Source organism: Acanthopagrus latus, chromosome 12 (assembly GCF_904848185.1).
Source record: "Acanthopagrus latus isolate v.2019 chromosome 12, fAcaLat1.1, whole genome shotgun sequence".
Classification (NCBI taxonomy): Eukaryota; Metazoa; Chordata; class Actinopteri; order Spariformes; family Sparidae; genus Acanthopagrus; species Acanthopagrus latus.
In genome coordinates this window covers 17,869,737-17,886,015 of record NC_051050.1, presented here as the reverse complement: position 1 = coordinate 17,886,015, position 16,279 = coordinate 17,869,737, and the positions used below count along the sequence as shown (strand labels likewise).

Sequence of the window (16,279 nt, the reverse complement as noted above, 5' to 3'; positions counted from 1 at the left end):
CTAAAGTATTGTGTCACTCTATTGCAACAGAACAGAAACAGAAACAGGTACACCCAAGGTTTATTTTGACAGCGAGTGACACGTGCAAGTCCACAGTGGCATCACTCTGCGGTTTGTGGATACCCAATCTGAAGCCTCAAGTTTGGCCTTTTTTTTTTTTTAAGGGACCATATTGGTACAACAGCATAAAACACGTGAGGACATCTTGATTAAATCTGAGTGGCCTACCCTGTTTTATTGTATATTTTACTTTAAATGGGACCAAAATTTACATAATGAACATCAGGTTGTGTTGAAGAAGACTTGACACAAGCGATTCAGACCATAAACCCATTTAAAAACTGTTTACTGAGGTAATTAATCAAGTGAGAAATAGAGTCATTTTCTCATAGGCTTACATTCAATCTGACTTCTTTCTGAAACCAGTTAAGTTGCACTGACTTCCGCATTGGCTTCACTTTTAGGGTGCTGACACTCTATCTATCTATTATACAGTTGACAGTATATTATATTTAGCTAAAATAATGCTAAATATGCTGTTATTTAGAAGAAGTATGTGCAGTTAGTCAGCTATTGTGATATTTTAGTAACCATTTGATGATGTGATTTATTTACAAAAAAAGCCAAAATATCACTGGTTTTCTGCTTCTTAAAATTGAGAATTTGTTGCCTTTATATCTGGAAAAAAATGTATTTATCATATCTTTTACCCTTTTATTATTGTTATTCATTATAACTTAACCTCATTGGGTTTTGACTGTTGATCAGAAGAAAAGCAAGTAATCTTAAGAGAACACCCTGAGCAAAAGGAAATTCTGCCTATCTTCTGTCATTCTAGACAAAATGACACTACACTTCAGTTCAGAAAAAGCTATTTAACTTGAACAAGTCCTCCACTAGCAACTGCCTCTCTGACTTCCTTAGAATGACTTTGATCATGGAAACTGAATTTAACAGCGACCGGTCGTGGTTCATCTTCATCGATCAAAACAACTGCGGCCGCCTGGGAGTCGTGAGTATAAGGAAATACCCTCGTTTGCTGCATGACTCATTTCTGCATTAAAACAGATGGAGATCCAGAGATAGCTCAAACAAATCCCCACAAAAATCCAAACTTGTCTTCAAATAAATTCCCTGCGGTAAAATGTATTTTAGCCAGGAGGTCAGTGTCATATTGCTTTCATCCCTCCACACCAGCTCTGATGGCTCAAACACATTTCTAACCCGCAGCCAGCTGAGATGGCATGGCACCTCCCACCTGCAGACAGATTGTTTCTTCACCGCAGAACGTCTCCAGGTCTAGTGTGGCCATTTTCCAGAGGCTTCCAAGAGCAGCGAAGCCCCTCCCTCTGAGAACAATATCCCATTAAAGAGAGCCGTGACCTCAGACTGAGAAATCTGTTAAAGCGGTCGAGTCACTCAGGAGGCAGGGGAGCGTGATTGACAAAACAGTTGTGATAGGATTTTAAACAGAGGACGAAAGGAAAAACAATTCTTCTCGGAAACCTCATCTTTCCCCATCAGCTGACACCAGCAGCACACGGCAACATGCGTATGTGACAGGCTGTTTTACACATTTAAACGCCTTCGAATAAGGAGCCTGTGAAAACAATCAGCAGCGTGGAGATGCCACTCGCAACGCAGCGAGTGCTCATGATGTGGCCTTTAAGCACTGGGACGGAGTTCCAGGAAATGATGGATACAAAGATGAGTGTTGGTACTCGGGGATAAGGTTCATTTTAGGGCTGAGTTGCATTTAAAATGAGGTCAGATCGACACTTTTAAATGCACAATATATTAATTTCTGTTGCTAGGGGGTCTCTATAAAAATTTTAAAAAAACAATCTGACCAATGTGTTGGGAGGAGAACGTTAGACCTTCTGGAGGAATAAACACCCCACATCACATCAGATTCTGCTCCCAGCTCAGGGAACACTTTTGAAGCATTGGTATTTAAAAGTGGATTTATCTTCACTACATTTATCAATGTGACTGCAGCCGTGATCTGTGGAGCTGACCGCCATTGTCGGCGGTTTACTTATACAAAATTAGGCAGAATTGTTACATATCATATCTTTGAGGGAAACATTATGTACTAAAATGGTGTATGTTCTCGCACCAGACAGCTGTAAAGTGTCCATAAACCATAAATCAATGAAACATCTGTTCTTTATTCCTTCACATTTTCTATAAACTTTAAGCTCTTGCGTGTCTTCTTCATGCATTGTAGCTAAGCAGCAACTGTATCACACAGCTACCTGTGTATTGATCCACAAACTGGCACACCCTGATTAAACACAAGTGACCTTTATTTATCACATTACGCAAATTCTTAAAGCAGCTGCGGCAACAGCAACGACGGGTGTGTCTCGGGCATGAGCGCAACGACTTATGTAATGGTGTTATTCTTTAAAAGTGTTTTTGGATCACTCGGCAGAGATTTGTTCTTCCTGTTTCTGTCATATGGACCTCATTTTTCAAATTAAGGCTTGAACTTTGTATTGTACTTAATACGTAGCAACCCAATCAGCTGAGGCTTATCTGACAAAAATGTTCTTGACTATCTTGCATTTAAAAAAGATGTGGTCTTGATATTTACTGAACACAAACCGTAATCATTGTTGCACGTTTACGTGGTGCTGACTTACCATAGAAACAGTGTATGTTCAGATCCAGGTTAAAGAGTCTTTTACACAGAATTATCTTGGGACTTTCGGTGGCCCTTTTATGGGAACTCAATTATTTCTATATTTACGCTGTCCTACAAAGCTGAGGAGCAACTTTGCAAGTGTGTCTGTAAACTACATTTTTTAATCTCTTACTCCACTGGAATGAGTGCTGTCAGTGACGTCTGGCTATTAAAGCACACAGAAACCCTGGGTGCTACAGCACTTTGAAATCAATCACTAATCATTGTTTTGTTATACATGTATGAAATATACAAAAAAATACAACAAAGAAATGAACACAATCCATGTCTTCATATCACCTGCAGGTCAATCCTGTTAGTTTTCAAAAATATCCCCCACATAAGGAGATTTTTATGTTCCTTCAGGAGGAATAACCATTTACAGACAGTAGCAGAGCTCAGAGATTACTTTTGGGATTAAAAGTGGATTCATCGTCACTTCATTGTTGGGTGTTCACGTACTGTAATATTGGAGCTGGAGGGGAAACGTACTACAAATGAACCAGGAGAAGGAGAGAGGAAACTGGAGACTCTGCTGAGTGCTGAATGAATATAGTGACAGGTTGACCGGAGTTCAGACACCCTCAGTGCGTGCCGCTGCTTGCTATCTTAAGGCTAATGTATTGTGTCAATCGACAACTATCATTAAACAACAAGCACTGTTGATCCATCTGACCTGACGCAGGCTTAAATGTTCACAGATGGAGTAATGTTTCATTCGTGTTAAGTTTAGTCTTGTTCATAGACTTCACTATCCCAGACATAAAATGGGCTACTGAAGGAAATGCCACCTTGAGTTAACGTGTGGATTCCTCTGGATGTGAACGCCGGAAACATTTGGGATACTCTGAGTACACAGCTCAGCAAAGTATTTAACAAAAGTCTAGGCATTCAATGCATATTTTTTTTAAAATGATCATTCTCTAAACAGAAATAAAGACTTGCTACTAGGCTGTGAGAAACACAGACAACAGATCGCTTCTGTTTCACTGCATTCGGTTTTGTTTTCTTTGCTGCTGCAATTAGATGCTGTGGTTTGTCTCGGCAGCACTTTGTATAGAGGTGTGATCAGTTGTGTCCTGTGTGAAACAGTTCCTGCAACTCATATCATTAAGACAAACAAATACAAGACAACAGCTCGACTCAAAAAGTCTTTAGTTTTTTTGTGTTTATTCACACTTCGGCAATTTGCTGAGCATGCACTGTCCTTTTCAGCAGCAGCCTGTTCAATAAACACCAACATATGGAAACCTCACAGATCATTAACTGTGACTATCAGACATGATGTGATGTGATTGTAATTCTGTTAAATTTCTACCACCTGGAACTTTAGTCCTGGAGGATACTAAACTCTGATTCATTTAATCTAATTCCCAGTCAAACAGATTTAACTCAAAAGCTAATTGGAGCTTTTGCTCTCCGTCTTTATCTGTACATTTAAGTCAATTCAAGGGGGTCAATTTCCAAGCATCTTTTACAATCCTGTTTTCATTAATGACTCCATCAAGTTTCACAGAGTCCATTAACTATAAACTCAAAGTGTTATTGTGCCATTCAGAGGAAACACTGAAACAGAGATAAGACGTACGAAAGTTCTTGGGTATCTGGAACCGAATGACTTACAGTAAAGAGCCAGATTACTACATTAGTAAAAAATGGATCTTCTTTACATGCACATTTAACATAATTAACATTAAAGGGATGGAAAATGTAAAACGACAAAACTATTTTTTTCTTTTATTCTGTTGCACACAAACCTTCACTCACAGTGGTTTCTGAAATTATACCATTCATTCTTAAAAAATGCGGGCAGGACAATCAGCTCATGCTGAGCGCAGTTCAAAGTCCTCTTGCTTTGACAAACTGTTCCTTTGATGGTGTAGCTGTGTCCTCTGATCCCCCATCACCAGTCACCACATTTCTTATATTTCCCTCTGCGTCTATGACCACAGTGGTCCTCTTCATCTCCTCATAGCGCGTTTGTCGCTCAGCGACGGCCTCGCAGGCTGCCAGCACCTCATCAGACTCAAAATCATAGTCCTGCTCGAGCTCGGGGGCATTAAGGATCTGTTTCTGGGCCTCCTCCTCTTGCCGTGTTCTCTCCTCAGTTCCTATGCGCTGCTTCTTTAACCTGCATGCCCATGCCAGGTCTTCCTGCCACAGGGTGCGCTCTGATGGGCACAGGTGGACGGCAACCTGGAAGGACCTCAAAGCCTGCGGAAGAGTTGAGATTGGGATTGAAAAGTTTTCAGGGCTGTTTATAGCCTCCAACAGACTGAATGTTTAATTCTTTCAGGCCTGGTTGTGTCTTCTCTGTAATTCTCACAGATGAATGGTGTGACACTGGCATCTGTGCAGCTGAATCGGCTGGGGGAGCATCATGAACATGAGCAGGACCCTGACATTCTTCCTGGTGTCTAGCAGGCGGATTTATGCCTTCATTAAGAAGACATCAATATCTCTTAGCTGACTATGCAGCTGTAGTCGATCAAAGTGAAAGTTATTGTCCTATCGAGCAGAAATACCACCTGCCTCCAATCGTTTACGGGACCTGATCACGGCCTTTAGCTGTGACGATTTGCTGCCTGTGAAATGGTGAATTGAATCTGTCTGAGTGCTGTTTGAGGTGACTGATGAGCTCATAAACTGATTCTAACGGATGTCTGCAATCTGTCAAGCACATTGTAAAGGTGTAAATGTGTTAATCTGATACTGAAGCCAGTTATGACTATCTTTTGCCTGTTAAAGTCAGAATTAAAGTTTATTTTTGACAGCTGGCCAGCAGGGTTTATTGGTTGTTTTTACGTGTACGAGAAACAGAGCTTAAAGAAGTCTGTGTTATGTTAGAACTCAGAATCTCTCACACAGATGCACCCAAATACTTTTGCACAATCGCACAATCTGCTTGCACTGTAAAGCTGTAGAAATACACAAGCAGGCCGAGGTTGACAAAACACAGTAGAGAACAATAAAGAAGGGATCATGCAACAGTACAACAGTAGAGTTGCACCTGCTCCTAGTGATAGTGACCAAAGCTCTTATGAAAATCCAATCCAACGTCAGAACAAAGGCCTCAAGCCGACTAACGGTAAAAAGTCAGGCCCAAAGAAGTGCCCTCAGCGGATCAGACATCAAGTATTTGATGACGAGAGCCAAAGAAAATATAGAACAAATTTTTTTCCAACAGACTCTCTTGGAGCTAAACAATGTCTTTAAAGGAAAAGTTGTTTTTTACTTGCTCTAATAGTCATCTTTTTCAAGTTGTTTTTAATATTAAAAAAGTCCCCAGTTTCTACAGTTCAGGAGAATGCTGCAATGCTGTTTTGCTGTTACGATCCAGAAATGTTTTTTGGCCAAAAGAGAACTTCCTGATAATAATGATGCATGGAGACAAAGCTGTCATGCTGCAGCGTTGTCAATGTCAGCTTCCAATAGTTTTAAAACAGTAAGTGAAGGAAATCAGACGCTGTACGTTTGTTTTGTTTGGGTACTCGCCATTTTCCTCAAGTGAGACGGAGAGGAGTGGAAGTTAAAGGGAAGGAAAAGAACAGACTCCCGAAAGAGAAAAAGTGGAATCACTGCACTTACATTTGCACAAACAGGCACAACGCAAACATGTTGATTCATATAAAGCACTAAAACACGACTGAACATGCCTCACTAAAAATAGATGTCTGTTATTTTTCCCCCCCTTCCTTCCCAATAGTTTCATTATACAAGGAGGTGTGTCTGTATTTGGTTTAGTGTTAGCTCAGCTAACTTTCAACACTTCCCGTTGTTGTTTATGCTGCCGTAGGACAGGTCTCTCGCTCTAGGAGTGACGCGCAGTGCCATTACCTGGAGGCTCTCTGACTTCAGCCCTGTTTGCCTGGCACTAAATGGGGCAAACAGTGTAACTGTGATCAGCAGGTTTCATACACCCACAGGTCCCAGCATGTTCTGGGGCAATTTAAGCAATCGTCAAAGCCTCGGGCACCTGGGCGTGCTTAGAAAGAGGGACTTCAACTCGGTGGCGAGAAGTCTGCAAAAAGTAGTAAACAGAAGTAACTGACGCATCCTAACGGCCCCTCAAAGATAAAGACATGGATGATCTATAGTCGTTACAAAACAGGTCCACAGCAAAATCAAACATTGGAATAAGGATATTCCACTGAAAATCGATAGTGACTGAGTTGGCAGCCTTCACTGCTTATGTAACATTAGTGTGTTTGCTGGTAACGCCTATATGTGCCAGTTTGAATTTTGGTGTGTACTGAAGTGAGCACAGTCTCAGCCACCTCGTATACAGTTTACTGTTACCTGCAATTAGATTTTTTTTTCCCGAAAGTTTCCTTGCTCCCATCTCCTTCTGCTATGACTCATAAAACTCCTCCGTCTAATTTGTTTCCTGCCCTGAATATAGCTGTTCGAGGGCTTTTGTGCATATGCCATGCTTTAATTTGTTTTCATCTGAAGTACATCCCCAGCCACACTCACCAGGTCCACCTCTCCCATGTTGAGCTGGGCACGGCCCAGAGTCTGCCAGCCCTCCCACCAAAGGGGACGGTACTTCACCGCCATCTCCGCTGCCTTCACGGCGGGGAACACTTCCTGCAGGATGGTCAGCACCTGTTGAGAAACATGACGTAGTTCAAGACTCTAAATCTTAAGGTCTCGGGTGAGCCTGGAGCACCCTTTACAGTTTTACAGGTAAGAGATGTAAATTCCTGGAGACAGATTGATTTTTGAGTCTCATCCCCTAGATTTGACAGTCTGTGGGTGGGACTCAATAGTCGACTGTCTTTCTCCACGGAATAACATCCCGTTGCTTTAACCCTACATGTGCAAAAACAACAACAATATTGTGAAAAACATAAAAAAAAAAAAAAAAAAAGAAAATACAGAAGTGGGCAATGAAAAAAAATAACATTCCAAATTTTATAGCATGCTCATGTATGTATGTTTGAAATATTTTCCAGTTTTGTAAATTCTCTGTTGAGACAGAATAACTTGTGTAGTTGATTGACAGAAAATGATCCATCGATGTTTTTACCAATTGTTGAAATTATTTTTCAAAAAAATATGCATCTTCTATTTCTACATCCAAAAAATGTCATTTTTTGGCTTTTTTTTTTCTATTTTATGTAATTGTGAATTCATTATCTTTTCTTTTAGACTGTTGTGATGAGACATCTGACGACGTCACCTTGGACTCCGGTAACTTGTAATGGCCATTTCTTGCAATTTTTTGACATTATAGATCTGAAATTAATTGGTGGATGACACTGGTTGACATTAAACCCAAGATGAAGTATGTACCATGTGAAGGTGAGTCATGGCATGTTTAGGTTTGTGCTGTTAGCGATGGGGTAAGTGTTCGGCTATTTGCCATTTTCAAGAGGGACTTCTGCCTGAAACAGACACTCTGACAGGCTACATCCGCATTAGTTGCATAATGCATTAGTTGCATCACTGACAAGACTCAATTCACCATTCAAACATACTGTAAAGTGCAGAACAATAGCATGGTCATGGTCACAAGATTACACTCCGTAATGTACTTACAGATGCTCACATTTAACAGTGTTTGCACTGAACTCATTAACCTTTTGAACCTCTTCCAGATACAGCAGAGGCTCATGAGTCAGCTTCTACTCAGACACTAAGTAGATGCATGCATGCAGTTTTATAGTTTTGAATTTTGCCTTCCTGTCATGTTGGAAACAACCCACTGTGCATTTCTTTGCATAACATCCATCCATTATCTTTATAAAAACAAAACATTATTCAAGGGGGAGGATTTATAGTATCAACTCCAGCACTGTCTCTTTTAGTCTGAGGCTGTGACTGTGACATATGTGCCCAAAAAAAGCTGTCAGATGATCATACATACAGTGAAGGTTTAAGTCGGTGTAAAGGAAGTGTGAACACAGCTGTTGGTTTCCATCTAACTGTGATAAATTTAGTTATTTTTAACATTAACAACATATTCTGTGACACAAGTGCACAGCTAACCAAACAGGTTACAGAAGTGAAAATGAAACTGAAGAGCCTCTCTTCTCTTCACAAGAAATTAAGATACAATAGTAACACCACTGCATGATCTTTTATCATGACCACACTCCCGATGGTACATTGACACCAAAACTACATCCAGCATCATAGCTGAAGTTTTATTTTTGCTTGAATATACACATTAAGTGACAGGCTACAAATGCTCAGAAATGTCTCTGCCTCGTCCCTTAAAACCAAAATGGCTGTCGGTCTTTGGTTCGTACTGATTCGAAATTTCAAGGAACATATCACAATGGATCACAACAAGTTATGTTGATCGCAAACGCACATTTATGCAGTAGTTTCAATGGTCACGCCTCACTATCAGCAGGAAGATGTAATGTTTGCAGATGTGACAGATATACAGCAGGAAGTATCAGGCACAGTACTGATTGAATTAAACGGGAAGAAAGTGATGAGGGGAAGTAAGTGACCAGCATCAGTGTAACCATCTTCGTCATCTGGGTCCAATAATGGGAATATGATAAGCTCCAGGTTTCAGCCTAATGAGTGTGAGTAACATCAACGCTGATAACGGAGGCTAATAGATTAGGTGTGCTGCGCATGTGTGTTCAAACACACTGAATCGAAGCTAAAATGCAAGTCCTTGCTTAGGTCAGGGTTCAAAAATCAATTTTGTGGTGGTGTTTTCCAGGTCTGGTCCTCCTCCTAATGATTTCCTTCTCAAATATCCGATAATGGACAATATTATGTTAGGCTTACAATAGTTCAAGTGATGAGAGTGGTTATGACTATGAGGAGAGATTTGATTGTGTTAGTTGGAGTAAATGAAAAAGAAATAACGGAAAGAGCTCTGACTGTCTGACTGTCTGACTGTCTGTCTGTCTGTCTACCTCCTCCGACTGCTCCACTTTTCCAAAGAAGAAAAATCCAATATGAGAGAATTGTAGTTTAAAAAACATGACAAAACATCTACCACAGTGGGGCGATTGGCATATGAAGAGTTATTATAAAAACTTGTCTTTCTGTGATCATTTTGTTTACATCAAATCGTACATGTCTGTGTTAGAAGAATAAGAGAGCAGCAGCTGATGGCAGAATAAGACTGAAAGACACAAAAGTATCCACCCAGAAGAGAGGGAAGTGAAAGGAACAAGAGAAAGGAACGAGGAAATGGAGCTAAAGAGCCAAAACACAAGAACCGTTGGAAATATAATGCAGACTTTCAGTGGTGTCATCAACATGCTGATACCATGTATCCAGCTTAAAAGCATACCAAAGTGGCAGCTGACAGACGGTCATGCTGGTGCTCAGCAGCAGTCCCAAACTGAAAAAATAACACTATGGCTGTTCAGTTATACTGACATTCAAAGCTGCAAAACAGGTTGCAGCACATGGGCTGACTTGCTGTATGGTGGCTATGAACACAGATATCAGAGATATCGTCCCAGCCAGATGTAAAAACTAAACTGCCAAACTTTTAAGGAAAATGTGAAAATGCATCACATTTTAGACACACTTGTACCTTAAGCAACTGTAACAGGAAACATTCTATAGAATCTGACGTGTGGTTTAAAACAATTTTGTAACCACATTAACCCAAAGAAGGGATCCTTGGTTCGGAAAATTACCTGGGACTTCATCTCATACAGGTCTGGGTTGTCTGGAGTCAGTTGAATGGCCTCGTCCCACTTCTTAATGGCCTCCTTGTGCCTAAAGAGAACGCACACTGTTGTTCAAACACACATGGAAGAGCTGAAGGATTATGCACTCTAAAAGAGTTTGTTAATGGCATCACAAACCACAAGATGCCAGGTAAACTTGGCAACGTAATAGACTACCGAAAAACCAAGCGTCTGAATCCAAATCATTTATAATGCATCAATGTTTATTTACTTCAAGTTAAACATGGCTGTAAATTGACTTTGGCTGATATTCAATTATTTGCTGTGAAGCATGACAGATCCAAATAGACAATTACATTAAGCCGTGCAACTGGACATTCAGTTTTATTGTCTCCGCCCTGATATTACGTAACATGGGGCCACATGTTTGTTTGGTGGATTTCATGAAGCTGGTCTCCATGGTAAATTCTTATTATAGAGAAGCCACTTGTGTTGTTGGAAAGCTGCCCCGATTCAGTCTTCCCCTTCTCCTGTACGACTCCTCAAAAGCCGAGATGAACAGACAATTTTGGTCCCACTTCGACTCATACTCTTTACTTTAACCCAAATCAAATGATCTCCTCTTGGAACTGACCCCCAGAACAAAACACTACATGGGCTTGTGGATGCTCTAAAGCTGCAAGCCAACTTCATTACACCTGTGCACCTGTCTGACAGAATGGCATTACAGAGTATACAAGGGCGGCAAGCAGCTAAACAAACCAACACCTGTCCACTGAGGCGGATAATTGTGTCACAAATCAAACTCGTCCCAGGGAAATCTATGCTATGGTTTCTTCTCTGAGCCAGCAAAAGGCACTGTGATTTGCTGCTAATTCCAGATGTCACATTGAGTGTTTTTAGTCTGCTGATCCGTTTTGGACAGATTTGATTACGAGGCCTCACAAGGTTTTCAACACACTGAATGGATCTGTAAATGTGTTTATGCGCACTTTAATCACCCTCTCCTCCTCAGGTCAATATTGACTCGAGAATTATTTCAATGGCCCGATCAAGACAAAGGCTTGGAAAGATTATGAGGTGAAATCCTGGGTTTGACGACACAACACGTCCCTCCGCTCGTCCGCATCTTTTATAGCATTATGGAGAAGGATATCCTGAAAGTTAAAAAGCAATCAAAAGCACACAATGAGACCGTTACGGATGATCAGTTATAAAACCTGGGATCCAGCCTGTGAAAACATACACCACTGTTAATCAACAGTCAGTAGAGAGGAGTGAGGAAATGGAACTAAAGCAGGGTGAGGAAATCTGACCAACATATGAGGCAAAGGACACTGCAAAATCATGTGGGGGAAATTAAGCAATAACTAAAACACACAAAGCCTAAAAGCTAAAAATGGCACTTCTGCTGTTATCACAACTCTGTACATCAGCCACAGCGAGAACAGAGGGAGAGAAAATTAATAGAAGTAAGATAACCCAGCAATCTTTGGAATGATGATAGTGCATTCTCATATTCAAATTTTGAAGGCGTGAATAAATATGAAACAGACCAAGATATATGTAGATAGTTCCTGTACTGGAAAAAGTAGATGGTTGCTACATTATGACTGTTACACACACTTCTGTCCAAAAGAGGGAAACATCCCCGACACATGGTTATGATGACAAGAATAACCCATAACTAACTGACATATCTAAAAAAAAGAGAAAAAAAAATGAACCCAAAAGACATGCCTTTAGAGGATGTACATTTCCCAAAGCCTCTGAGAGCTAAATTCCATCTCGCGAGCTGAGTTTCAGTCCGCAAAAATTGACTCAGCACGGCAGCTGGCAGTCAGACAAATCAGCAAACTATGCAGAGCATTTGGATGATGATGTGACTTGCTGCCTCAAAAACTCCCACATCTCCCCCAACAACTGTTTAAAGTAGCTGTTAAAGATTTCTCATAATTGTGCAACTGCACGATTTATTTTTCACCACAGTGCTTCTGAGAAATCCTTCACAAGCTATCACCATGTTCTTTTTCATTCAGGACAGCTTTAAGCTGATGTCTGGGTGAAGTCGGAGAACTGTCAGTCATCTTTTGTACAACCTATTTGCTTTAACCGTCTCGAGCGAATGTCTGTTGCTAGAGTCTTTGTGTGGCTCTTGCTAATGTTCAGAAGCCAAAAGACTCTGGGTGAACTCTCGTCAACTCTTGATTAAATGGCGAGTAATAAGTAACAAGGTTCAAAATTAAGCTGGTTAATGAATTGCCATGGTTAATATCTATCTAAGAAAAAGGAAATAGTGTTCCATGGATTCAGAGCAACAAACAATCTTGCACATCAAAAATTAGAGCCCCACTAATATTACATTTTATGGGCTAGTACCTATACTTGGTGCCTGTACTTAGTAAAAATGGATAGATTGGCCAAATACACAAATTTCTTGTAATGTTGTAACAGTTTCTTAGTAAAAATAATCTATTAAGTACAAAGTTTTCTCATCTGCTTATATTGGACAACATACACACTAATACCAATATATCTGTGATAAACCAGTACTGGCAGATATCAGTCCAGCTATATCAGCTAAAATGTTCAAAAACATTATCTCGAGATAAAAGAAATTGACATGGCTCTCTCCTCAGCTATTTCAAGAATCAGCTTGAGAAAAAAAACAATGTGCTTAATTAGTGTGCATGCTGAGTCATTCTTTTTTTTTTACCATTCGTCCAATTATGCAGCTATTTGCTAGATTATCTAGCCCAACATGACATTTTATGACATGACTCGGTCAATCGGGCAGACTTCATCATTTGAGCCCTAATAGCAGCCCAGAATAAAACTACATTTACAAATGCATATGCAATCTGCAATGCATAATATTTTTTGGATTGTTTTTTGTTTTTTCAAGCATTCATTTTTCATTCAAACAGATGGTTGGTATTTCTTATTTTCCTTTTCATCCATGCAGCTCATGGATAAAATTGTCAATCAGCTCATTCATGTATATTCAACAGTGACTGGACACTCAGTCATCCTTATTAAGATTCTGCTCTGCACAGCAGCTGATATCACAGAAAAGATTTTTGTTCCTGTAAGATAATTGCACTGTCTGCACTGAGCTCAACATTTTTCTCTTCTGTTAAAGCGGCAAAATCTCACATACAGTTAAAAATGATCACTGTTAAATCTAGCTTAATACTGACTGTGTCTTGTTAATCATGAAAGCACATAAAAATGGGGCAAACTGTTTCACATGACCCTAGAAAATTGCCATAAAAAATATGTGCTGACCTTTAAAATTTGTAATCCAAGTCAAAAGCTACTTAACAGGCTCGGCCCTGCACATGATGTAACTCAAGACGAGACACGGATCAAAAATAGGTACAAAAGGAGCTCCTCAATTGCATCAGGAGCATCTGAACCTTGGTAATGACAGTCTGACATCAGAGGTCAATGTCGTTAAACTAACGGCCGATATCCCCGACCAGACACCATCGCAAACCTCTGAGCAGCCATTACAGAGCACCATGAAAGACATCATTTCCCCTCACAAAATCCACTTTCTCCTCGCAAATACAATTACAAGCAGGCACTACGGGCAACAACATTACATCTACTAGACTGAGGGGGTGGGTCAAAAAGTGATCGTTATTTGCTAAAAGGGACAATCATCATGGAAGATGCATCAGACAGCACCTGAAGTAGGTCTATTTTGTCACACAAAGGCAGCCTGGTGATTTTTAGAGGTAGAGCTGAGCATTTTCTTTCAAATTCACAAGCAGCAAAATATCACTTAATATTTGCTATCATTCTTCAACATAGCATTAACTTTTCATAGGCGTATACAGGGGCTGCTAGAGTAGACTGTGGGAGCGATTTAAAAATGTCCTTTTTTAATCACGTGTTTGAAAAAACCTTTCATTTCCAATTGTCCTGTTTTTGTTGTTACCTGAATTTTAGAGTTGATAGGCCTAAATACCAGCTTCTCACACTGCCAAAATATACATTCCTCCGGTTTATCCATTTTACTGATGTTTAAAAGCTGAGCGGAATACAGCTCTTTGTGTGCAAGAACATATGATTGCAGACACCAAAACACACATTTTACTTTCATAGAAAAGACATTCAATAAATTACAGGGAAGACTTGACTGTACCTTTCAAATACAGCATTTAGTGACTGTTGATCTATAATAGCAAGGCAGTAGCAGGCTATTAGTTGTGTCGGATGGGTCTGTGTGCTCTGTGCAATGGTGCCCTCCCTTGGACACCAGCTAATATCACATGTCAATAATTATTGGTAAATTTGTGCTCCTATCCTTGAGTTATCCTGTTGTAACCCTGCCTAATGTTCAACTGAAAGTCACATTTCGTCCTTTCTGTAGGTGAACTTCCTGATTTCTTTCTGACTTGAGAGAAATGGACAGCCAGTGGTTCAACTATAATAACTCTGAATATCCATTAAAGGAGTAATTAAGCCCCAGCTATCCAATCCAGTAGACCACATAAATAATACAGCCGCAAACAGACAGGAAGCCCTCGGCATCAAAGAACAAAATAAGATTCAAGTGGTAATCCTGCTTGTAATAAACCTGGCAGAGATTACGGAAAATGTCTTTCAAAGGAAATAATAATGTACACTAAATAAAGCTTGTTTGCTCAGCACCGGTTGTTTTCAACAAAGCGGCAGGTGAGCAAATATTCAAGACCTGGGATTTAACAGTACACTGCATTTTTCTCAAAATCCTAACTAATCCTGCCACCCACAAAGGAACCAAAAGTTCTATATAGCATGTGTGCATCTGTGTGCAAGCAATCTGACACATCTGGTACACAACTGACCAAACAATGGATGTTTGAATGTGTGCGAGTCATTTTTAAAGATGTCCCTGGCATGATGTGCACACAGAATGCAAATAAACCTGACAATCCCTCACCTGCCTTGCTCAGCCAGCTGTGCACCCTCGTCCTTCAGCCTGTTGCTCTTTGACGCACAGTCATCCAGCAGGACCTCCCGCCGTCGTTTGGAGGCGTGCAGCCAGTCCACCTCCTCGTCCTGAAGACTCGGTCCAACATCTTTAGCTTTCTCTGCCTCAGCCTCAAACTGTTGCACCACTGACTTTGAAACCTTCTCACCAACTTTCCTCTTCCAGCCAAATGAAGCCATCCTGCAGGGAAAAGGTGCAGTCACACGCTGCATGATCAAAAAACCCAGTTCACCTAAAAGTCATTAAGCAGTTAGTACAGCAAAATCCATAGCGTTAGACTTTTATTTTGAAACATTAGAAACCCAGCTAACTAAACACTGGCCAGTGTATTTGCATTGTACAACTTAAATTACCAACTACTCATGTATGGTTTACTGTTAGGTGTATTTTTTATGTAAGTAAAGTGCATAAGGCTTGTTATATAGCGTTACCAATGACACCCTACTAGACAAGCTCGCTTATAAACAAATACTACCGTTTCACAGTAACGCTAGCTAACACCAGCTAGGGTAGCAGAGCTCACACTTGTACAAACACCTTTGGCGCACACGAAATTAATTTCGAGAACCCATAATATACTTCATAATGTTATTTAAAGCTAGTTAAATTTGCTCAGGAGGGAACGTTTACGTACGAAATAACAGCTTTCCTGGAGCTAAACTGGACAAGCTAACGGCAACGGAAGTTAATAGTTCGCCATATTTGGTGACCCTTCACATTAAAGACCCGGAAGCTACGGAAATGTTTACAACGGCTCTTAAAGAAACACGAACCTTATTTTTGAAGCCGATATACTGGCATGTTAAGTACACTATTTCTTTTATCTATAATTTACTGCGTTAAATATGCTTAAATTCTCAAGAAAACGTCCAAAACAATAATAATAAATTGTCTTGGGCTTACACTTTTCCCCACAAGGTGGCACCACTCACACAGCATAACTGCCCTGATACTACACACATTGCCACTGTTTATAGTACAGCTATG

The 16,279-nt window shown here is 40.3% G+C and overlaps 1 protein-coding gene across 2 annotated transcripts; it reads right to left on the bottom strand.

Moving 5' to 3' along the window:
* Positions 1–3,840: 3,840 nt before the first annotated feature.
* On the bottom strand, positions 3,841–16,031 carry ttc33 (tetratricopeptide repeat domain 33). 2 transcript variants are annotated; one of them, XM_037117442.1, is made up of 5 exons: positions 15,927–16,031; positions 15,242–15,472; positions 10,315–10,396; positions 7,166–7,297; positions 3,841–4,903 (listed from the first exon to the last, which is right to left on the bottom strand). In XM_037117442.1, the coding sequence occupies exons 2-5, from the start codon at positions 15,469–15,471 to the stop codon at positions 4,529–4,531; spliced, it is 819 nt and encodes a 272-aa protein (XP_036973337.1). In that variant the 5' UTR covers position 15,472; positions 15,927–16,031; the 3' UTR covers positions 3,841–4,528. The 2 variants fall into 2 exon arrangements, with proteins under 2 accessions (XP_036973337.1, XP_036973338.1); XM_037117443.1 differs by lacking the exon at positions 15,927–16,031 and adding an exon at positions 15,768–15,913.
* Between the last annotated feature and the right edge of the window lie 248 nt (positions 16,032–16,279).